Here is a 26151-nt window from a genome sequence, read left to right as displayed (position 1 = left end):
GACAAAACGGAAATGACGTCATACTGACACTTTTTCCGGTGCACAAGCTTCGCCACTGCTAACGATACATTCAATTAGAATAACAAATTTGAATAGAAACCATTCAATACGATGCTTGTCAAGCAATGAGGAATTTATGTGTTTCGCACAATGCTATTAATCTCAATTTTTCAGTATCAATAAAATGAATTTAATACTAAAAAAAAAATATTTTCGACAATTTTTGTTCGATTAACAATACCAAAACAATGTGAATCATATTATAACTGATGTCAAAAGGCGACACTCCCTAGAGATAATAGAAGACCGACTATCATAATTACAGCTGTTAAAGCTTGTCAGCGATGTCCATACGGCAACGAAAGGCAATTCATTATATAAATAACTAGATATTGTTTTTACTAGTCATTGCCTTTACTTTGCACCCAATTGACATTTGACCTTTAGGCACAACCAACAAATAATTGTAAAATTCGCTATCATGTGACCTTTGACCTTGAAGTCACAGCGATTAAAATTCAGTGCACTGCATGCCAGCTTTAGGTGGTGCAAATATCCTCAAAGTTTCATAAACATGTCTATAACGGTTTATGAAGTCAAGGTCACAGTGAATAAACAGTGGTTTACTACAAATCGCTTTTCAGTTATGCAAGTGTCCTTCAATTTTCATTAACATATCTTCAACAGTTCAGAAGTTATGGCCCGGACAAAATAGTATTGTAAGATTGGTACTTATTTAGCCTTTGACCTTGAAGAAGAAGAAGAAGAAGAAGAAGAAGAAGAAGAAGAAGAAGAACCGGTACTAATTCAATATGTCCACGTTCATTCGAAGGGGACACATGATAAATCGCAAAAACGTTACAATCATCAATCACAGTTAGAGTGAAACAAACGGAACTTTTTTTACATGTAGTAATTTTTACTGTTCACCGGTTGATCAGGTCAACCTCTTGTGGTTCATCTTCTGCTGGTGCCTTAAACTATCTATGAGCTTTAATAAGGTAGCTATTTGGGATTATTATTGTATTTGGTGGGCTTCTTGTGATGTATGCATTAATGGAAGTTGACATTAGTTTAAATGTTTTTTTGTAGTGATGTAAGTTTGTTCATAAACAATTTGCAACTGCACAGTAGAGAGTACGCTAAATAGCTTCATGAACTAAGTCACAGACGACACAAAACAAACGAGATGCCAATGAAATACCATCAAGTAATATTTTGATTAAATAAATAAACAGATAAATAAAAGTTTGATGAAACTAAACAACATAGAATAGATAAGTAAGCAACCTTACCTCTAGAACATGAGCCAGTGTTACACTTCTGCTCTCTACTGGGGCGATCTCCTGGACACTGACTGACGTCATCATTTTCGGGCTCAGGTTGAGTGCAGAATACATTGCGAGTCCGAACCCCACCACCACAGGATACGGAACACTACAACATGACAAGTTAACTGGGGTACTGTTATCAGACAGATACACAGTTGCATTTTGTTCTAAAACAATAACGTTTCACTATGTATGGATTCCAGAAAATCTGATTATCTAAGAAATGAGCTTTTGGTCTATTAATACATCGGAAAATCTTAAGATTAACCAAAATGAAATTGCACAAGAACGTTATTTTTTTCTTTAAATTTCGCCATTGAATTCTAAATTGTTTTCGATACTGTATAATTCATAAATATTTTTTGTTTTTATTGCCATCATATCAGGTACAAACTAAACATCATTTTTATTGTCAATTAGGCCTTAACTAAGATAATAATACATTGTCCTTATTGTTAAACATAATGGTACTCCATGTGTCTATATATGTCGATATGTGTTTCTACGTGTCTTAACATGTCTATAGGTGCCTATACGTGTATATAAGTGTCAATACGTGTATATATGTGTTTATAGGTAATTATATGTGTCTATATGTGTCTACACGTGTCTATACGTGTCTTTATGTGTCTATATGTGTTTATATGTGTCTATACATGTCTATATGTGTCCATAAGTGTCTATATGTGTCTATATGTGTCTATAAGTGTCCACACGTGTCTACACGTGTATATGAGTGTCAATACGTGTCTATGATTGTCTATATGTGTCTATATGTGTCTATATGTGTCTATACGTGTCTACATGTGTCTATATGTATATATATACGTGTCTATATGTGTATATGTGTGTCTATATGTGTGTATACGTGTCTACACGTGTCTAAACGTGTCTATGAGTGTCTATATGTGTCCACACGTGTCTACACGTGTCTATATGTGTCTATAAGTGTCTATATGTGTCTATGAGTGTCTGTATGATGTGTCTATATGTGTCTATATGTGTCTATAAGTGTCTATATGTGTCTATAAGTGTCTATAAGTGTCTATATGTGTCTATATGTGTCTGTATGTGTCTATATGTGTCTATAAGTGTTTATATGTGTCTATATGTGTCTATAAGTGTCTATATGTGTCTATAAGTGTCTATATGTGTCTATATGTGTCTGTATGTGTCTATATGTGTCTATATGTGTCTATACGTGTCTATACGTGTCTATATGTGTCTATATGTGTCTATATGTGTCTATATGTGTCTATAAGTGTCTATATGTGTCTATATGTGTCTATAAGTGTCTATACGTGTCTATAAGTGTCTATAAGTGTATATATGTGTCTATATGTGTGTATATGTGTCTATATGTGTCTATATGTGTCTATATGTGTCTATAAGTGTCTATATGTGTCTATAAGTGTCTATAAGTGTCTATACGTGTCTATAAGTGTCTATATGTGTCTATATGTGTCTATAAGTGTCTATATGTGTCTATATGTGTCTATAAGTGTTTATATGTGTCTATATGTGTCTATAAGTGTCTATATGTGTCTATAAGTGTATATATGTGTCTATATGTGTGTATACGTGTCTATGAGTATCAATACGTGTATATACGTGTCTATGTGCGTCTATAGTCTATACATGTCATCCTTTTTAGGTTGAGTGACGTCACAAAAAAATTCTCTAATTGTGACGGAAGATACATGGTGTAAAATCCCACTTATCCCTATACGGTCATTGTAACATTAAAGTGAATGCGAGCTCATTTACATGTAGATACATCCCAAAACCCTCTTAAAAGTAGTCAAGTGTGGCGTTTGACCGCTTATCTTTACCGACGACCGCCAAATCCTAATAAAAGATGAAGAAATTGATGGTTTAACGGCTTGGTGTGATTATGAACTAAACTTATTGGAAGGATATTTCTTGTACACAAACTTATCACTCACCATAGACAGACAAATTACTTATTACGTAGGCCCCTTTGACGTCTAATAATAACAGAAAATTGTTAAGAAGTTAGCGCCAAAATTTGATGAGTCAGTAAAACCACAGGGACTTGACACTTTCCTATATCAAGCTTCATTTGGTGTGACAAAGTGCAAAAAAAAAAAACAAAAAAAAAAACAGGTGTTTTCATTAGGGACTTTGCACCGGTGCCCTATGTATAGCATATGTCAACCTAGAATCTCGTAAATATAAAATTCTGACTCAAACTTATGTCATGTCTTGTTTCACTGGAAGGGCGTATACTATTGTTCAAGTCACTCATAGATGGAAAAAGTCGGACTTCATTTGTGGTCAATATTGAACTTAAACAAAATAACATGCCTTGAATTTTGAAAGACGATGTTCCTGTCCTTGTCAATAATATATGATCAAGGGGTCGGGTTCAAGAGTTTTATTTTTTTTTTTTGTATTCTAGGTCATGGGAACGTGTCAAACCCCTGTGGGACAGATAAAGGACTAACAGTACAGTATTAACTCCCAAGATCTAGACCGAGACGACAGGCAAACAGCTTACGTACCTTTGACCATTCGCTAGACTGCCATTCCCTAGGGCATGGAAATCTGTTGCACTCTAATGCTGTCGGTGGTGACGTCACAGGTCCACACAGTGTAGGGTCAACCTCTTCAGCTTCTGATGTCTGACAGCTAAGTATCGGGATCTGAATGCCGTCGGACCCACATAAATGTGAACACGGCACCCAATCAAATGTCTTCCAGGTGTATGTCTGCACCGGACATGGAATTCTGTTGCAAGCAGTTTCTACTTCCGGTCGCTCATTTTCATAGCAATTTTCATTGTCTACGTATTCTAGAAGCGTACCATTTCCATGTATTTTCTGACATGCGTACACCATGTCTAAAATTCCTTCGTCACCACAACTTTCGCTGCACTCCGTGCTGTTTACGACCCATTCATGAGTGTAACAAGGTATTCGGTTGCAAGTTTTTGTAGACTTTGGTCTTGGAATGTTGTTGCAATATCTATTATTTACAGTAACAGTGATACTTTCATTGTCAGGTGATATTTGGTCACATACAAACATAACTTCAAGCACACCGTCATCACCACACGTGGTGGAACACTCGCTCCATTGATAAGCACTCCATTGGTAGTGATAGCATGGGTCCCTTGCACAAGGACGAGTTGAATTTGGACTCGGTAAACTATCACAGAACGTCCCTGATACAGCCTCAAAGGCCCCTACTGATTCCCTCTCACATACATACCACAATCTCTCCACCCCTTCCCCACAACTAACACTACATCCACTCCAATCTGACAAAATCCATTGATATGTATATTCAACACATTGTTCCAGGGAGCACGATCGTGTCCTATTCGGTTCCGACTCATTCAAACAGAAACCATCATCAACTACCTCTGTTATATTGTCAACGGCAAGTCTGATGCATTCGACTGTGGCCATCTGGACACCATGGTCACCGCACGTGGTGCTACACTCGCTCCAGTTGTAAACGATCCACTTAAAAATGTCGGGAACTGTGGGGTTCACACAAGGTATCCGATTACAAGCACGTGTGTAGTTCGGATGTGGCAGACCACTACACATTGAAAGATCTACCTCATCTCCGGTACCGTCAGAGTTGCGCATTTCACACGTATACATCTGTGTCTGAGTACCATTGTCTCCACAGGTGGCAGAACACTCACTCCATTCAACCAACATCGTCCAGTAGTATCTACAAGTAAACGCATAAACAAATTAAAAAATAGAACTTACAACGTAAAAAAAATAATAATATTGGGATACCGACATGTCAGCCTTGTTGTAATATATAAATATCCAAGAACAACCTTGGCGAATTCCCAGGATACTATGACCAGGTGATCCGGAATGGTAAACACATTCTTCTCTAACGACGACACACGTCATGTAAACAAATGTTAAATCAAGGGATATGACCACGGAAAACATACTGGACGAGTTTTTCCTGATGAACATAGGACTTAATATTCTCGTCTCACATAGACAAATGTATTGTTGAGTTACAATTTAGTTGATAAAGCGGTAGGCAATTCCATAGAATTACTTTATTCATTATTAATATTATGTAAATACACTTGTACACGACATTAAATCGGTAACAGTGGAATCCCTATCTACAGTTAGTAACAGTCGGTAACTATACGTAAGGATGACAATAAAGGTTTTTTTATACCGGCTTACAGCGTTTTATTCTTACTCCTGCCAGACGTCAGGAGGCAAATGGCATTACTTTCTCCATTCCTACCATTTATTTGGTATGATCATCTGCATTTTCTGTCCAAAGACATTTGCGGATTGGAAACAAAATCAGAACCTAACCGCTGCTCGCATTGTCATATTTGAAATATCTCTGTTTTCTACATTTGCCCTTTCTTTACCGCCATGCCACTCCAAGTATCCGGCTTTGAACGACTGTACATGTTGCGAGGCGAGGTCGTTAACACAGAGAACTAAACAGTAAATCTTCTTCTTTGATTAAAAATAGGAATAAACCATATTTGCCCTTTATTATCTGTGCTGTATCTTGAATGTCATATCTTGCTATCCATATTTAATGCATAACACTGTCGCAAGAATTGGTTGTAAATTGTAAAACGATACAGGTTCTAAACAGTTTACGGGGGAGCTAGAAATACATGATTTCAAAAAACAATGGTTAATTATATAACAATGACTTACGTGAATGCACTGCATTGCATCCTTTCGCATTTAACGGGTTCGCTGTCTTTTCCTTCTAAATATTTGCATTGTTCATCGTCAACTTTGGTTGCATTTTCTTTACTGTAACAGCCGTATACCAGGCTCTGAACACCTGCAGAAAACAATGTCCGAAGGAGATCAACCTTTGTTGTGTTGTGTAATAAGCTTTGAGTTTATGTGTTCAACGTATTGTATCAACTTTATATAACAAACACTAGTTGAAAGCGGCTTTTAAATAGCAGGAATAAATATAAGAAATATTCATCAATACCCAATTAACAGCAATGTGGTTTCAATGTAAATATCCTCAATTACGATATGTTCAGTTCAATGTAAATATCTTTTATTACAATATGTTCTATTCAATGTATACATCTTATTGCACGATATGTTATGTTCAATGTACATATCTTAAATTTCAAATTGTTCGCTAAAATGTACAAATACAAATGGAACAATATCCTAATTTGGTTTAAATATGTAACCAAACAATCTCAAATGCATATTCTACAATATAGCCCAGTTACATGGCTTCACGCAAATAGTATTTAACAGCAGGGTTATGCAAAAAGCGTGAAAAAACGCAATGGGAATGAAACATTACCAGTTTGTAACACCTCTGTAAGGCGATTACATTAAAACATGTTTCAGTTTTTGTTTTACATTAATAACAATACTCTTTAATGAGGTAGTTATAAATGACATTTTAAAATATGCGTTAAATTATGTAACCACCGTACATAAGTTTTTTTGCATAGATTTCAAATAGACACAAATACATAATAGCTGTTTTCAAAGCGAAAAAAGCAAACCTTAAGAATACACCCGCTAGGTAACCAGATATACAGAATACTAAATCATGTGGTGTATAACGTTTTAGTAGTGACCTCTAAAGCCTTACCTGTACCACAAGTTACACTGCAGTCCGTCCAACCCTCGTACTTCCATTCAAAAATGTTTTTCTCGTAAGTATAATCGTCTTTCATGACAGTGTACGAATAATGGATATCGGCCTCTTCTTTGGCATTTTGTGGATAAACCTGAAAATCAGGATATCTCCGACTTAAATGTATCATTCGTACGGTTAAGGACGTATAAGTTCAGACTCTCTTGACAAATTGCTAAGTTTTTACAGATTATCCAACTTAAGGGGCATCTAAACAGCAAATCCAGTCAAAACATTGATATTTTACAGGCCTATAAATCCCTATTATGGTGCAATGTCACAGAAGTAGCATGATGAACGTTTAGTATGTATCATGGTAAACCCTGGGACTTGCTGTTGACATGTAATTTGTTAAGCTGTTTGTAAATTTCAACAAAACGTCAGAAAAATGCATGTTTCAGGGGGACATAATTAACTAATTTGTATCCCATATATTACGCAAACTTGCCATGTCGTTTTGCTCACAAGTATCTAAAGCACAATATAGGAGCATTGGTTTGACCAGCTTTTACGTTATCATATGTATAAACGCTGTTTTTATTTTGACCTTGAATTGCAAATGGCGGTCGTGAATGATATCACACAAATATGGCATATAAGAAGGTATTTAAAACATCAAAAATGCTCTTATTAGACATTATAAAGTATTCTTGAAGTGGCAAGAAGACTGCTTTTATGAAAAAATGTTCAACCGCTGAGTTTTGGGTAAAATATGCCCATTTCTGAAAAAGGCTGCAAACTCACCAGTTTAACAAATTGACATTAAAATGTTCATGTTACTTTGATGAGATGTCTTAAAAGTACGATATAGGAGTTTTGTTATTGACTGAAATGCCTCCTGTAAGCCATATTTGTGTAATATTATTCTCAGCCGCCATTTGCATTTCAAGGTCAAAACAAAATAAGTATTTATACGTACATAAAGTAAAATCTGGTCTAACAAATGCTCCTATCCTGTGCTATAGACACTTGTGAACATAACAGCATGGCTATTTTTCAGGTTTGATCATTTGCGTGACTTAGAATTATTCCATGCCAAATCTGACCACAAAGTTACTCTATAGAAGAAACTGGTAGCATCTATAGCATAATATTTGTGATTGTAAGAAGCTACATGTCCAAACAAACATTTTGGTATATTACATGACATTTTTTGTGCAAATCTTAAGGTATTTATTCGTGTTTGAAATTCAACACTATTCTGCTATATAGATGACCCTTAACAAAGCAAATTCATTTAAAAGGGGATGATAATACTATACTATATTTAACGAGGCACTGGAATATTACAGGGTCGATGTAAAATGCTCGTCTACGAAGCTTGTATTTCACAATATAATACCGGCTCAAAAAATTCGAAACAGAAATGTCAATGTTGATATTGGAGCATTTGTGTGTTTTCACACGTATGATTGTTATATTGAACGATATCAAAGAAGAGTATAGTACATAGTAAAGGGTCAGTAAAATGACCGATCTCGATTAATCTCTGCGTCTAGCTTTGTCATTATCCAGTAAATCATTGTCATCAAGTTGCTGTCACAACATACTTGTTATAACACTTCTGAAAATGTTATACAGCTAAACGTTAATGCAAGGTCTATCATTTTCCACAGGCAAAATACAAAAAACAAATGTCGCACATCATTTAACATATGAAAACGTTAATATAACGTTCCTCGTTTTGCATAGTAACACCTCTGTGTAACGTTCGCCGTTTTACCCAGCGAAACCTTGATACAACGCCCACGTTAGAACAGATATACCTTATAGAGAAGAGGGGATAATTTCGATATGTATGTTGAGATCTATATCTCTATAAAATTCCATTGATCTCCTTTCTTAAATAGTCTTCATTACGCCGCTTTTTTCCAATCCTTTAATAAATGTAGCTGTAGCTGTAGCTCACCATATTGAACAATGTCTATGACTATGCACATATATTTAGCAGTAAGTTCGACTTAGCAGATTGTGCCAACCAGTCATTATTTAACCACTTTTTTTAACTTTGCATATATCTTTAGAAGTAAGTTAAACCTACAAGACTGTCCTACCCTCACCAAACATTATTTAACAATGTTTATGCTATGTAGTTATATTTAGCATTAAGTTAAACTTACCAGCAAGTGGAGTTCCTTCCTCAGTGGACCAATGGACTCCAAACTCTCCAAATTCCATTTTGACGTATATACAAACCATGCGCCATTAGCGACGAACTTTTTGGATGACCCTGGCTTTCCATATCCATTTAATGGATACGAACCGTAATATGGGTCTTTTAAAGCTGTGAAAAATAATGGTATGTATTATACGCAAGGTATCATCGGAGGACCATGAAGTGGATTTTCATAGACTGGCGATGGTTTCGTTGACCCCATGGGGGTATAGACTTGGCACTATAGTGGTATAGATATCTCAACTGTTTATGAGTAAGGTGTTCTGACCAGTTGAGAAATATACATTGAAGACATATTCAAAACTACATAAACTCGTAAAATAGAATGACCATGATGAAGCTAAACGGATATGAAAGGCGAGTATATGGGTTATCGGGAATACTTCAATAATTTATTTCATTTAATGTCCAGAATCGCTAAAATTATTCAGAGTTTAGTTTATATACGATCTAAACCTATCTAGCAATGCTATGGCATTAGTACAATGAATATCCCAGAGATTTCGGAATACTTTAACATTTTCTCTGGTTTGTTAAGAATGGTTTAGTTTATATACGGTCTAAACCTATCTAGCAAATGCCATAGTATTAGTACAATGAATATTCCAGAGATTTCGGAATACTTCAATATTTTTCCTGGTTTGTTAAGAATTGTTTAGTTTATCAACTCCAGTCTAAGATTTATGTCTTATGAGGAATACAGTGCCAGGTTACGGTTTCCTATTACCATCACTTATGCAAATGTATCATGCTAGATTTTAATACGTTTGCGTTATTTACATTGAAACATAATTTAAACAATAGAGTGAGGTTACCATGGTTACATTGTTGTATCTTACCGAGGAAGTGTGGGGACCGTTTTGATTCGGTCACGTTGATCCCGCGTGATCCCTTTGGGAGGACAAGGATTTTCTCGTACACGTCATTGCCTGGAAATAATTTAATAATTTATTTGAATATTCATTTGAACATGTTACTTATTATATTAGTAGGCAGCAGCGATTTTAGTCTTGTCGATTCTTGAATGACACCTACTTCCACGCACTGCATCCATGTGAGAGGCATCGTATTATACGGTCAAATGATATGACGTTACTCTTTTCTGTCATGTGTAAATTACTTATGTCCGTCACAAGAACGTTATTTTTATTTTGTTTCACAAGAAACATAACGTCCTAATTAACACATAAGGGAAATTACAAATAATATGATTGAATAGAATTACGTATTCGCTGCGATACGTACGTCCGGCATATGCCAACTTCCGGCGGAATTGACCTTTGACCGTTTTACAGTCGGAACCGTTACCGCCACACACACCACAATCATCCTCAGTTATAGTAGAGTTGATGACTCCATCACATCCGACTGCCTGGCAAAGGAATAACATTTACTCCATTACAACATCTGTATTGAATTGAATTATATTGATTATATATAAAACAAATTATATTTCCCGGAATATATCAAATTAATATCAGTGATTGATTATATTTTGAATTTGATATTTTTTTTTTATCAATTTAATATTACATCATTGTATTTCTTCTCATGCCGTACATACTGCAAATGTCACCATAGAAAATGCATGAATGAGAATGTATATATGATAATACCAAACTTTATCACTTTCCTTAATGTAATTGCGTTATATTTCCCCGAGAACTGCCTGTTCATTTTCCTCGATGTTGTGCATGAATGTACATATACTGCAAAGCTACACACTCCAGTATCAATATATATCATACCTGTGAACTATAAATCATTTCTACCATGAATGGCATGTCTGAGATATGTAAGTTTTTACTATTTGTTGGATTAGTCTATTGTTCGAAATGGCCTTACACAAACAAATGGGTGATTCCAAACAAAGAAATGTATTATGCCTAGTCAATTATAAAACTTGTTAAAGCATAAATTTAAGCGACATGCTATCCTATGTCTGTTCTTCTATCAACAGTTATAGAAAAGGGTGCAAAAAATACCACATTATATAATAGATAGGTAATGGATAAGGAAGGACAATGCAGTAATCCAAACATGATTTATAGTGGGATATTGGAAAAAAATCAATCAATCGCATGAACACACGCATTTTGGATTAAAGGGTACTTAGCTTCACACCAGATGTAAACAATGGTTATAAATTCAACAAAAAATCTTAACAAAAACAAAATGGGAATCATTAAAGGCCCTGTTATACAAATCATGTGAAGCAAGTTAAATTATATTTCTTTTTAAGCGCTTGGCTGAAAGGATTGACAGAAGTCCTCGGGAAATATCTACTGATAAAAAGCCAGGGACGAACCATTACAATATGGGCCGATGTTGATAAATACAACCAGTCTTGGGGAAACCAGGTTCATAACATTTTTGTAATTTCTTAAGCAGATTGCTCTACAAACATCAATTTATCATTGTCAAAATTGTAAGCTGTCATTCTGCAATTGATAAGAACATTTCAAATGACTCGCGCAATTTTGACGCCGTACATACCATGTGACATGCAGCACAGTGTTTAGTTACGACACACACATACTTTGGAGCATTTTGCAAACTTTCTAAGCGTACTGCACACAATTTGTAGTGACATAAAACACACATTTTGTCACGTACCACACATTTTCCATCCATGCAGATCCCGTAAGGTGGGTCGTATTTGCAGGGCGTGCCGTTATCCATGGGGATGTCCCTGAATGTTGCTATTTCCCCGGTAGTGTTAGATATACAGGTTAGAGAACAAAGAAGTTCCTCTGTCACACGTCAAGCCCAACCGCAGATAAACGAATGAGATGGAAAACATTGCATTGTACTTGTTTATTGTAATTTGATTATATATATATATGAGTTAAATACTATATCTTAGTTACATATGATATATCTGAGTAACATAGTTTACATCCGAGTTACGGCTGATATATCAGAGTTACATATTATACATCCGAGTTACCAATTATATATCTTAATTATATATGATGTATCTGAGTTACAAACTATTGATCTGAGTTACATATTATACATCTGAGTTACAAATTATATATCAGAGTTACATATTAAACATCCGAGTTACAAATTATATATCTGAGTTACACATGATATATCAGAGTTACATATTAAATATCCGAGTTACAAATTATATATCTGAGTTACAAATTATATATCAGAGTTACATATTAAACATCCGAGTTACAAATTATATATCTGAGTTACAAATGATATATCAGAGTTACATATTAAATATCCGAGTTACAAATTATATATCTGAGTTACATATGATATATCAGAGTTACATATTATACATTTGTACATCCGAGTTACAAATTATATATCTTAATCATACAGTATATCAAATATATGAGTAACATATTATACATTTGAGGTATAAATTATATATCTGAGTTACATATCATATATCTAAGTGAAATATTATTAATCTTTGTTTTATTTCGGTTACATACAAGAAAACGTCTGAATTTTGCATTAATTGTAATGTGAACTTACAACAAGGTTTGTTGAAGACTCGCGACGGCATTCCTTCATGCTTTACCGTTACCTTTGCTGTTTGTGATATTTAAGGGTCGGTTGCTTTGTTCCTACTTGTTTGTGTTGGTTGTGTTTGTGTTGTTCGGTGCTTACGTATGTGTTGTTTTGTGACTTGGCTTACATGTGGTAGTTTGCTCTGACTATCTGTACTATCTGTGATGTTAGCCGTGTTAGTTGTTTTGACTATCGGTACTAGATGTGATGTTAGCTGTGTTTGTTTGTTCTGACTATCTGTACTAGATGTGATGTTAGCCGTGTTTATTTGTTCTGACTATCGGTACTAGATGTGATGTTAACTGTGTTGGTTGTTCTGACTATCTGTACTAGATGTGATGTTAACTGTGTTGGTTTGTTCTGACTATCTGTACTAGATGTGATGTTAGCTGTGTTGGTTTGTTCTGACTATCTGTACTAGATGTGATGTTAGCTGTGTTGGTTTGTTCTGACTATCTGTACTAGATGTGATGTTAGCTGTGTTGGTTGTTCTGACTATCTGTACTAGATGTGATGTTAGCTGTGTTGGTTTGTTCTGACTATCTGTACTAGATGTGATGTTAGCTGTGTTGGTTTGTTCTGACTATCTGTACTAGATGTGATGTTAGCCGTATTGGATTGTTCTGACTATCTGTACTAGATGTGATGTTAGCTGTGTTGGTTTGTTCTGACTATCTGTACTAGATGTGATGTTAGCTGTGTTGGTTTGTTCTGACTATCTGTACTAGATGTGATGTTAGCTGTGTTGGTTTGTTCTGACTATCTGTACTAGATGTGATGTTAGCTGTGTTGGTTTGTTCTGACTATCTGTACTAGATGTGATGTTAGCTGTGTTGGTTGGTCTGACTATCTGTACTAGATGTGATGTTAGCTGTGTTAGTTTGTTCTGACTATCTCTACTAGATGTGATGTTAGCTGTGTTGGTTGTTCTGACTATCTGTACTAGATGTGATGTTAGCTGTATTAGTTTGTCTGACTATCTGTACTAGATGTGATGTTAGCTGTGTTAATTTGTTCTGACTATCTGTACTAGATGTGATGTTAGCTGTGTTGGTTTGTTCTGACTATCTGTACTAGATGTGATGTTAGCTGTGTTGGTTTGTTCTGACTATCTGTACTAGATGTGATGTTAGCTGTGTTCGTTTGTTCTGACTATCTATACTAGATGTTTTTTTTAGCTGTGTTGGTTGGTCTGAATATCTGTACTAGATGTGATGTTAGCTGTGTTGATTTGTTCTGACTATCTGTACTAGATGTGATGTAAGCTGTGTTGGTTTGTCTGACTATCTGTACTAGATGTGATGTTAGCTGTGTTGATTTGTTCTGACTGTGTGTACTAGATGTTATTTTAGCTGTGTTGGTTGGTCTGACTATCTGTACTAGATGTGATGTTAGCTGTGTTGGTGTGTTCTGACTATCTGTACTAGATGTGATGTTAGCTGTGTTTGTTGTTCTGACTATCTGTACTAGATGTGATGTTAACTGTGTTGGTTTGTTCTGACTATCTGTACTAGATGTGATGTTAGCTGTGTTAGTTTGTTCTGACTATCTGTACTAGATGTGATGTTAACTGTGTTAGTTTGTTCTGACTATCTGTACTAGATGTGATGTTAGCTGTGTTGGTTTGTCTGACTATCTGTACTAGATGTGATGTTAGCTGTGTTGATTTGTTCTGACTGTCTGTACTAGATGTGATGTTAGCTGTGTTAGTTTGTTCTGACTATCTGTACTAGATGTGATGTTAGCTGTGTTGGTTGTTCTGACTATCTGTACTAGATGTGATGTTTGTTATGTTAGTTTGTTCTGACTTTCTGTACTAGATGTGATGTTAGCTGTGCTGGTTTGTTCTGACTTTCTGTACTAGATGTGATGTTAGCTGTGTTGGTTTGTCTGACTATCTCTACTAGATGTGATCTTATCTGTGTTGGTTTGTCTGACTATCTCTACTAGATGTGATGTTAGCTGTGTTGGTTGTTCTGACTATCTGTACTAGATGTGATGTTAGCTGTGTTGGTTGTTCTGACTATCTGTACTAGATGTGATGTTAGCTGTGTTGGTTTGTCTGACTATCTGTACTAGATGTGATGTTAGCTGTGTTGGTTTGTCTGACTATCTGTACTAGATGTGATGTTAGCTGTGTTGGTTTGTTCTGACTATCTGTACTAGATGTGATGTTAGCTGTGTTGTTTGTCTGACTATCTGTACTAGATGTGATGTTAGCTGTGTTGGTTGTTCTGACTATCTGTACTAGATGTGATGTTAGCTGTGTTGGTTGTTCTGACTATCTGTACTAGATGTGATGTTAGCTGTGTTGTTTGTCTGACTATCTGTACTAGATGTGATGTTAGCTGTGTTGGTTTGTCTGACTATCTGTACTAGATGTGATGTTAGCTGTGTTTGGTGTTCTGACTATCTGTACTAGATGTGATGTTAGCTGTGTTGGTTGTTCTGATTGTCTGTACTAGATGTGATGTTAGCTGTGTTGGTTTGTTATGACTATCTGTACTAGATGCGATGTTAGCTGTGTTAGTTTGTTCTGACTATATGTACTAGATGTGATGTTAGCTGTGTTGGTTGTTCTGACTATCTGTACTAGATGTGATGTTAGCTGTGTTGGTTTGTTCTGACTATCTGTACTAGATGTGATGTTAGCTGTGTTGGATGTTCCGACTATCTGTACTAGATGTGATGTTAGCTGTGTTGGTTTGTCTGACTATCTGTACTAGATGTGATGTTAACTGTGTTAATGTGTTCTGACTATCTGTACTAGATGTGATGTTAGCTGTGTTTGTTGTTCTGACTATCTGTACTAAATGTGATGTTAGCTGTGTTAGTTTGTTCTGACTATCTGTACTAGATGTGATGTTAGCTGTGTTAGTTTGTTCTGACTATCTGTACTAGATGTGATGTTAGCTGTGTTGGTTTGTTCTGACTATCTGTACTAGATGTGATGTTAGCTGTATTGGTTTGTTCTGACTATCTGTACTAGATGTGATGTTAGCTGTGTTGGATGTTCCGACTATCTGTACTAGATGTGATGTTAGCTGTGTTAATGTGTTCTGACTATCTGTACTAGATGTGATGTTAGCTGTGTTGGTTTGTTCTGACTATCTGTACTAGATGTGATGTTAACTGTGTTAGTTTGTTCTGACTATCTGTACTAGATGTGATGTTAGCTGTGTTAGTTTGTTCTGACTATCTGTACTAGATGTGATGTTAGCTGTGTTAGTTTGTTCTGACTATCTGTACTAGATGTGATGTTAGCTGTGTTAGTTTGTTCTGACTGTCTGTACTAGATGTGATGTTAGCTGTGTTGGTTGTCTGACTATCTCTACTAGATGTGATGTTTGCTGTGTTAGTTTGTTCTGACTATCTGTACTAGATGTGATGTTAGCTGTGTTGGTTTGTTCTGACTATCTGTACTAGATGTGATGTTAGCTGTGCTGGTTTGTCTGACTGTCTGTACTAGATGTGATGTTAGCTGTGTTGGTTTGTCCTGACTATCTGTACTAGATGTAATGTTAGCTGTGTTGTTTGTCTGACTATCTGTACTAGATGTGATGTTAGCTGTGTTGGTTGTTCTGACTATCTGTACGAGATGTGATGTTAGCTGTGCTGGTTGTTCTGACTATCTGTATTAGATGTGATGTTAGCTGTGCTGGTTTGTTCTGACTATCTGTACTAGACGTGATGTTAGCTGTGTTGGTTTGTCTGACTATCTCTACTAGATGTGATGTTAGCTGTGTTGGTTTGTTCTGACTATCTGTACTAGATGTGATGTTAGCTGTGTTTGTTGTTCTGACTATCTCTACTAGATGTGATGTTAGCTGTGTTGGTTTGTTCTGACTATCTGTACTAGATGTGATGTTAGCTGTGTTGGTTGTTCTGACTATCTGTATTAGATGTGATGTTAGCTGTGTTGGTTTGTTCTGACTATCTGTACTAGATGTGATGTTAGCTGTGTTAGTTTGTTCTGACTATCTGTACTAGATGTGATGTTAACTGTGTTGGTTTGTTCTGACTATCTGTATTAGATGTGATGTTAGCTGTGTTGGTTTGTCTGACTGTCTGTACTAGATGTGATGTTAGCTGTGTTGGTTGTTCTGACTCTCTGTACTAGATGTGATGTTAGCTGTGTTGGTTTGTATTACTATCTGCACTAGATGTGATGTTAGCTGGGTTTGTTTGTTCTGACTATCTGTACTAGATGTGATGTTAGCTGTGTTAGTTTGTTCTGACTATCTGTACTAGATGTGATGTTAGCTGTGTTAGTTTGTTCTGACTATCTGTATTAGATGTGATGTTAGCTGTGTTGGTTTGTCTGACTATCTGTACTAGATGTGATGTTAGCTGTGTTGGTTTGTTCTGACTATCTGTACTAGATGTGATGTAGCTGTGTTGGATTGTTCTGACTATCTGTACTAGATGTGATGTTAGCTGTGTTGGTTTGTCTGACTATCTGTACTAGATGTGATGTTAGCTGTGTTAATGTGTTCTGACTATCTGTACTAGATGTGATGTTAGCTGTGTTAATGTGTTGTTCTGACTGTCTGTACTAGATGTGATGTTAGCTGTGTTGGTTTGTTCTGACTATCTGTACTAGATGTGATGTTAGCTGTGTTGGTTTGTCTGACTATCTGTACTAGATGTGATGTTAGCTGTGTTGTTTTGTCTGACTATCTGTACTAGATGTGATGTTAGCTGTGTTGGTTTGTTCCGACTATCTGTACTAGATGTGATGTGAGCTGTGTTTGTTGTTTTGACTATCTCTACTAGATGTGATGTTTGCTGTGTTAGTTTGTTCTGACTATCTGTACTAGATGTGATGTTAGCTGTGTTAATGTGTTCTGACTATCTGTACTAGATGTGATGTTAGCTGTGTTGTTGTTTTGACTATCTCTACTAGATGTGATGTTTGCTGTGTTAGTTTATTCTGACTATCTGTACTAGATGTGATGTTAGCTGTGTTAGTTTGTTCTGACTATCTATACTAGATGTGATGTTAACTGTGTTAGTTTGTTCTGACTATCTGTACTAGATGTGATGTTAGCTGTATTGGTTTGTCTGACTATCTGTACTAGATGTGATGTTAGCTGTGTTGGTTTGTCTGACTATCTGTACTAGATGTGATGTTAGCTGTGTTGGTTTGTCTGACTATCTGTACTAGATGTGATGTTAGCTGTGTTGGTTGTTCTGACTATCTGTACTAGATGTGATGTTAGCTGTGTTGTTTGTCTGACTATCTGTACTAGATGTGATGTTAGCTGTGTTGTTTGTCTGACTATCTGTACTAGATGTGATGTTAGCTGTGTTGGTTTGTCTGACTATCTGTACTAGATGTGATGTTAGCTGTGTTGGTTGTTTTGACTATCTGTACTAGATGTGATGTTAGCTGTGTTGGTTGTTCTGATTGTCTGTACTAGATGTGATGTTAGCTGTGTTGGTTTGTTCTGACTATCTGTACTAGATGCGATGTTAGCTGTGTTAGTTTGTTCTGACTATATGTACTAGATGTGATGTTAGCTGTGTTGGTTGTTCTGACTATCTGTACTAGATGTGATGTTAGCTGTGTTGGTTTGTTCTGACTCTCTGTACTAGATGTGATGTTAGCTGTGTTGGATGTTCCGACTATCTGTACTAGATGTGATGTTAGCTGTGTTGGTTTGTCTGACTATCTGTACTAGATGTGATGTTAACTGTGTTAATGTGTTCTGACTATCTGTACTAGATGTGATGTTAGCTGTGTTTGTTGTTCTGACTATCTGTACTAAATGTGATGTTAGCTGTGTTAGTTTGTTCTGACTATCTGTACTAGATGTGATGTTAGCTGTGTTAGTTTGTTCTGACTATCTGTACTAGATGTGATGTTAGCTGTGTTGTTTGTCTGACTATCTGTACTAGATGTGATGTTAGCTGTGTTGTTTGTCTGACTATCTGTACTAGATGTGATGTTAGCTGTGTTGGTTTGTCTGACTATCTGTACTAGATAATGATGTTAGCTGTGTTGTTTGTCTGACTATCTGTACTAGATGTGATGTTAGTTGTGTTGGTTTGTTCTGACTCTCTGTACTAGATGTGATGTTTGTTATGTTAGTTTGTTCTGACTTTCTGTACTAGATGTGATGTTAGCTGTGCTGGTTTGTTCTGACTTTCTGTACTAGATGTGATGTTAGCTGTGTTGGTTTGTCTGACTATCTCTACTAGATGTGATGTTATCTGTGTTGGTTTGTCTGACTATCTCTACTAGATGTGATGTTAGCTGTGTTGGTTGTTCTGACTATCTGTACTAGATGTGATGTTAGCTGTGTTGGTTGTTCTGACTATCTGTACTAGATGTGATGTTAGCTGTGTTGTTTGTCTGACTATCTGTACTAGATGTGATGTTAGCTGTGTTGGTTTGTCTGACTATCTGTACTAGATGTGATGTTAGCTGTGTTGGTTTGTTCTGACTATCTGTACTAGATGTGATGTTAGCTGTGTTGTTTGTCTGACTATCTGTACTAGATGTGATGTTAGCTGTGTTGGTTTGTCTGACTATCTGTACTAGATGTGATGTTAGCTGTGTTGGTTTGTTCTGACTATCTGTACTAGATGTGATGTTAGCTGTGTTGGTTTGTTCTGACTGTCTGTACTAGATGTGATGTTAGCTGTGTTGGTTTGTTCTGACTATCTGTACTAGATGTGATGTTAGCTGTGTTGGTTTGTTCTGACTATCTGTACTAGATGTGATGTTAGCTGTGTTGGTTGTTCTGACTATCTGTACTAGATGTGATGTTAGCTGTGTTAGGTTGTTCTGACTATCTGTACTAGATGTGATGTTAGCTGTGTTGGTTTGTTCTGACTATCTGTACTAGATGTGATGTTAGCTGTGTTGGTTTGTTCTGACTATCTGTACTAGATGTGATGTTAGCTGTGTTGGTTTGTTCTGACTATCTGTACTAGATGTGATGTTAGCTGTGTTAATGTGTTCTGACTATCTGTACTAGATATGATGTTAGCTGTATTGGTTTGTTCTGACTATCTGTACTAGATGTGATGTTAGCTGTGTTGGATGTTCCGACTATCTGTACTAGACGTGATGTTAGCTGTGTTTGTTTGTCTGACTGTCTGTACTAGATGTGATGTTAGCTGTGTTGGTTGTTCTGACTCTCTGTACTAGATGTGATGTTAGCTGTGTTGGTTTGTATTACTATCTGTACTAGATATGATGTTAGCTGGGTTTGTTTGTTCTGACTATATGTACTAGATGTGATGTTAGCTGTGTTAGTTTGTTCTGACTATCTGTACTAGATGTGATGTTAGCTGTGTTGGTTTGTTCTGACTATCTGTACTAGATGTGATGTTAGCTGTGTTGGATGTTCCGACTATCTGTACTAGATGTGATGTTAGCTGTGTTGGTTTGTCTGACTATCTGTACTAGATGTGATGTTTACTGTGTTAATGTGTTCTGACTATCTGTACTAGATGTGATGTTAGCTGTGTTTGTTTGTTCTGACTGTCTGTACTACATTTGATGTTAGCTGTGTTGGTTTGTTCTGACTATCTGTACTAGATGTGATGTTAGCTGTGTTGGTTTGTCTGACTATCTGTATTAGATGTGATGTTAGCTGTGTTGGTTTGTCTGACTATCTGTATTAGATGTGATGTTAGCTGTGTTGGTTTGTTCTGACTATCTGTACTAGATGTGATGTTAGCTGTGTTGGTTTGTTCTGACTATCTGTACTAGATGTGATGTTAACTGTGTTGGTTTGTTCCGACTATCTGTACTAGATGTGATGTGAGCTGTGTTTGTTGTTTTGACTATCTCTACTAGATGTGATGTTTGCTGTGTTAGTTTGTTCTGACTATCTGTACTAGATGTGATGTTAGCTGTGTTGGTTTGTTCTGACTATCTGTACTAGATGTGATGTTAGCTGTGTTGTTTGTCTGACTATCTGTACTAGATGTGATGTTAGCTGTGTTGTTTGTCTGACTATCTGTACTAGATGTGATGTTAGCTGTGTTGGTTTGTCTGACTATCTGTACTAGATGTGATGTTAGCTGTGTTGGTTGTTTTGACTATCTGTACTAGATGTGATGTTAGCTGTGTTGGTTGTTCTGATTGTCTGTACTAGATGTGATGTTAGCTGTGTTGGTTTGTTATGACTATCTGTACTAGATGCGATGTTAGCTGTGTTAGTTTGTTCTGATTATATGTACTAGATGTGATGTTAGCTGTGTTGGTTGTTCTGACTATCTGTACTAGATGTGATGTTAGCTGTGTTGGTTTGTTCTGACTATCTGTACTAGATGTGATGTTAGCTGTGTTGGATGTTCCGACTATCTGTACTAGATATGATGTTAGCTGTATTGGTTTGTTCTGACTATCTGTACTAGATGTGATGTTAGCTGTGTTGGATGTTCCGACTTTCTGTACTAGATGTGATGTTAGCTGTGTTAATGAATTCTGACTATCTGTATTAGATGTGATGTTAGCTGTGTTGGTTTGTTCTGACTATCTGTACTAGACGTGATGTTAGCTGTGTTGGTTGTTCTGACTCTCTGTACTAGATGTGATGTTAGCTGTGTTGGTTTGTATTACTATCTGTACTAGATATGATGTTAGCTGGGTTTGTTTGTTCTGACTATATGTACTAGATGTGATGTTAGCTGTGTTAGTTTGTTCTGACTATCTGTACTAGATGTGATGTTAGCTGTGTTGGTTTGTTCTGACTATCTGTACTAGATGTGATGTTAGCTGTGTTGGATGTTCCGACTATCTGTACTAGATGTGATGTTAGCTGTGTTGGTTTGTCTGACTATCTGTACTAGATGTGATGTTTACTGTGTTAATGTGTTCTGACTATCTGTACTAGATGTGATGTTAGCTGTGTTTGTTTGTTCTGACTGTCTGTACTACATTTGATGTTAGCTGTGTTGGTTTGTTCTGACTATCTGTATTAGATGTGATGTTAGCTGTGTTGGTTTGTCTGACTATCTGTATTAGATGTGATGTTTGCTGTGTTAGTTTGTTCTGACTATCTGTACTAGATGTGATGTTAGCTGTGTTAATGTGTTCTGACTTTCTGTACTAGATGTGATGTTAGCTGTGTTTGTTGTTTTGACTATCTCTACTAGATGTGATGTTTGCTGTGTTAGTTTATTCTGACTATCTGTACTAGATGTGATGTTAGCTGTGTTAGTTTGTTCTGACTATCTGTACTAGATGTGATGTTAGCTGTGTTAGTTTGTTCTGACTATCTGTACTAGATGTGATGTTAGCTGTGTTGGTATGTTCTGACTATCTGTACCAGATGCTATGTTAGCTGTGTTGTTTTGTTCTGACTATCTGTACTAGATGTGATGTTAACTGTGTTAGTTTGTTCTGACTATCTGTACTAGATGTGATGTTAGCTGTGTTGGTTTGTCTGACTATCTGTACTAGATGTGATGTTAGCTGTGTTGGTTTGTTCTGACTATCTGTACTAGATGTGATGTTTGCTGTGTTAGTTTGTTCTGACTATCTGTACTAGATGTGATGTTAGCTGTGTTGGTGTGTTCTGACTGTCTGTACTAGATGTGATGTTAGCTGTGTTGGTATGTTCTGACTATCTGTACCAGATGCTATGTTAGCTGTGTTGTTTTGTTCTGACTATCTGTACTAGGTGTGATGTTAACTGTGTTAGTTTGTTCTGACTATCTGTACTAGATGTGATGTTAGCTGTGCTGGTTTGTTCTGACTATCTGTACTAGATGTGATGTTAGCTGTGCTGGTTTGTTCTGACTATCTGTACTAGATGTGATGTTAGCTGTGCTGGTTTGTTATGACTATCTGTACTAGATGTGATGTTAACTGTGTTGGTTGTTCTGACTATCTGTATTAGATGTGATGTTAGCTGTGTTGGATTGTTCTGACTATCTGTACTAGATGTGATGTTAGCTGTGCTGGTTTGTTCTGACTATCTGTACTAGATGTGATGTTAACTGTGTTGGTTTGTCTGACTATCTGTACTAGATGTGATGTTAACTGTGTTGGTTGTTCTGACTATCTGTACTAGATGTGGTGTTAGCTGTGTTGGTTTGTCTGACTATCTGTACTAGATGTGATGTTAACTGTGTTGGTTTGTCTGACTATCTGTACTAGATGTGATGTTAACTGTGTTGGTTTGTCTGACTATCTGTACTAGATGTGATGTTAACTGTGTTGGTTTGTCTGACTATCTGTACTAGATGTGATGTTAACTGTGTTGGTTTGTCTGACTATCTGTACTAGATGTGATGTTAACTGTGTTGGTTGTTCTGACTATCTGTACTAGATGTGATGTTAGCTGTGTTGGTTTGTTCTGACTATCTGTACTAGATGTGATGTTAGCTGTGCTGGTTTGTTCTGACTATCTGTACTAGATGTGATGTTAACTGTGTTGGTTTGTCTGACTATCTGTACTAGATGTGATGTTAACTGTGTTGGTTGTTCTGACTATCTGTACTAGATGTGGTGTTAGCTGTGTTGGTTTGTCTGACTATTTGTTCTGACTATCTGTACTAGTTGTGATGTTAGCTGTGTTGGTTTATCTGACTATCTGTACTAGATGTGATGTTAGCTGTGTTAGTTTGTTCTGACTATCTGTACTAGATGCGATGTTAGCTGTGTTAGTTTGTTCTGACTATCTGTACTAGATGTGATGTTAACTGTGTTGGTGTGTTCTGACTATCTGTACTAGATGTGATGTTAGCTGTGTTGGTTTGTTCTGACTATCTGTACTAGATGTGAAGTTAGCTGTGTTGGTTTGTTCTGACTATCTGTACTAGTTGTGATGTTAGCTGTGTTGTTTGTCTGACTATCTGTACTAGATGTGGTGTTAGCTGTGTTGGTTGTTCTGACTATCTGTACTAGTTGTGATCTTAGCTGTGTTGGTTGTTCTGACTATCTGTACTAGATGTGATGTTAACTCTGTTGGTTTGTTCTGACTATATGTACTAGATGTGATGTAAGCTGTGTTGGTTTATTCTGACTATCTGTACTAGATGTGATGTTAACTGTGTTGGTTGTTCTGACTATCTGTACCAGATGCTATGTTAGCTGTGTTGGTTTGTTCTGGCTATCTGTACTAGATGTGATGTTAGCTGTGTTGGTTGTTCTGAATATCTGTACGAGATGTGATGTTAGCTGTGTTTGTTTGTTCTGACTAGCTTGACTAGATGTGATGTTAGCTGTGATGGTTTGTTCTGGCTATCTGTACTAGATGTGATGTTAGCTGTTTTGGTTTGTTCTGACTATCTGTACTAGATGTGATGTTAGCCGTGTTGGTTTGTTCTGACTATCTGTACTAGATGTGATGTTAGCTGTGTTGGTGTGTTCTGACTATCTGTACTAGATGTGATGTTAGCTGTGTTGGTTTGTTCTGACTATCTGTACTAGATGTGATGTTAGCTGTGTTGGTTTGTTCTGACTATCGGTACTAGATGTGATGTTAGCTGTGTTGGTTTGTTCTGACTATCTGTACTAGATGTGATGTTAACTGTCTTTGTTGGTCTGACTATCTCTACTAGATGTGATGTTAGCTGTGTTGGTTTATTCTGACTATCTGTACTAGATGTGATGTTAACTGTGTTGGTTGTTCTGACTATCTGTACTAGATGTGATGTTAACTGTGTTAGTTTGTTCTGACTATCTGTACCAGATGCTATGTTAGCTGTGTTGGTTGTTCTGACTATCTGTACTAGATGTGATGTTAGCTGTGTTGGTTTGTTTTGACTATCTGTACTAGATGTGATGTTAGCTGTGTTGGTTTGTTTTGACTATCTGTACTAGATGTGATGTTAGCTGTGTTGGTTTGTTTTGACTATCTGTACTAGATGTGATGTTAGCTGTGTTGGTTTGTTTTGACTATCTGTACTAGATGTGATGTTAGCTGTGTTAGTTTGTTCTGACTATCTGTACTAGATGTGATGTTAACTGTGTTGGTTTGTATGACTATCTGTACTAGATGTGATGTTAGCTGTGTTTGGTGTTCTGACTATCTGTACTAGATTTGATGTTAGCTGTGTTGGTTTGTTCTGGCTATCTGTACTGGATGTTATGTAGCATGTGTTGGTTTTTCTGATTATTTGTACCGGATGTGATATAAGCAGCGTTGGTTTGCACTGACACATCTGCACTTATTACATATATACCGACTTTACCTGTATATGTACCTCTACCTCTGACATATATGGTGTTGTGCCTGAACATCATGTATTTGCAATTTTGGCATTGTTATTATCGGTACATGTAAGTTGTGTTTAGTGTCAATTACTATGTTGATATCAATGAAATAATCATTCATATAGAAGGGATATGTTTATCTGAAGTTCAAAACTCATAAAATGAACACTGATTTTGTAGCACATACCGTTAACAATGAATAGACGACATTTCGGAAGAATTAGTTGAAATCGCTCATTCCAAGTATTCCACGTTTACAATGTAGCTTAACGCCTTTGTATCATTTGTATTGGTTACTGACAAATGTCTTACCTTTGTCCGTCTGATAGGGGAGCCAGGTATTCCGGGACGAGCGAACTGGCAGGGCATCTAGAACTGTACACTGTAACGCCCGGATGTCAGAATAGGACGTACAGACCTGTAGGTGAAAGTATGAAATCATTTGTTCATTGGATCGTCTCTGATAGGAAGCACTGGCTACTATAATTTATGTCTTAACTGATACAACTTCGAATAAATTCCCGATACACAATTAGACTTTAGAGTTGCAAAGCAGATGTGACATGTTTACGTCATACAGAGGGATAAAAAAAAAGGTTAAAGAAACGGACGAATCTAACGAAGGTACTTTTTTTCCTGTTTCCATAACACACCCACGCGTTACAAATATATCTTGAGTAGAAATAAAAATCGTATCATTGACGGGTATTTACCCTTATTAAGAAATATTTGCGAACACCTTACAAATCCATGTCTTCTCGTTTAAAGAATTATTGCAGTTAATATCAAGGAAGAATGACTTCGGTGAAATGATATTAGGATACAAATGCAACGACGATTTTCTATTGTAAACAAATAATGATGAGTTAATTACCATACAATCGAACTCCATGCGAAATTATCAGATAAGACAGTAGAAAATTACAGAGAAATGATTCGTGTACAAATATTTTATTTTTGAATATAAAATCAACAACTCGATACTACCTCACTTGTACAAGTCTCTATCTGTTCATCTTCACCAGTACATAAACGGCCGCCATACAGAGGTCTGAACATAAACCACGACAAAAAATATTACGCATGTTAAGAAATATGACACACAAAGTTATCAAAACTGAAAATAATGCCATTTAAATTAATGGTTTATTCATGCAATTTTTAAGCTTACGAATTCCTTTTCCATTAAATCGTTAAGGGCTGAAATATCCGTACAATTAGAGTTAAAGGCTTAAAGGCGAAGGAAATAAAAAAGTGATGTT

The 26151-nt window shown here is 36.4% G+C and overlaps 1 protein-coding gene across 1 annotated transcript in view; it reads right to left on the bottom strand.

The window, feature by feature from the left end:
• The window catches only part of LOC117316268 (A disintegrin and metalloproteinase with thrombospondin motifs 3-like), a 47059-nt gene that overhangs the window by 4824 nt on the left and 16084 nt on the right, over positions 1-26151 (bottom strand). The window contains exons 13-22 of the mRNA XM_033870841.1: positions 25877-25940; positions 25202-25307; positions 11785-11921; positions 10414-10540; positions 10008-10097; positions 9113-9276; positions 6948-7086; positions 6026-6158; positions 3857-5039; positions 1296-1437 (exon numbers count right to left, since the gene is read on the bottom strand). Of these exons, the coding sequence (XP_033726732.1) occupies positions 1296-1437; positions 3857-5039; positions 6026-6158; positions 6948-7086; positions 9113-9276; positions 10008-10097; positions 10414-10540; positions 11785-11921; positions 25202-25307; positions 25877-25940 (2285 nt within the window). The remainder of the gene's footprint in view (positions 1-1295; positions 1438-3856; positions 5040-6025; positions 6159-6947; positions 7087-9112; positions 9277-10007; positions 10098-10413; positions 10541-11784; positions 11922-25201; positions 25308-25876; positions 25941-26151) is intronic.

The sequence above is a fragment of the Pecten maximus genome, chromosome 1 (genome assembly GCF_902652985.1).
Source record: "Pecten maximus chromosome 1, xPecMax1.1, whole genome shotgun sequence".
Taxonomy (NCBI): Eukaryota; Metazoa; Mollusca; class Bivalvia; order Pectinida; family Pectinidae; genus Pecten; species Pecten maximus.
Note: the sequence above shows the minus strand (reverse complement) of the source record. Positions and strands in the feature narration are given on the sequence as shown.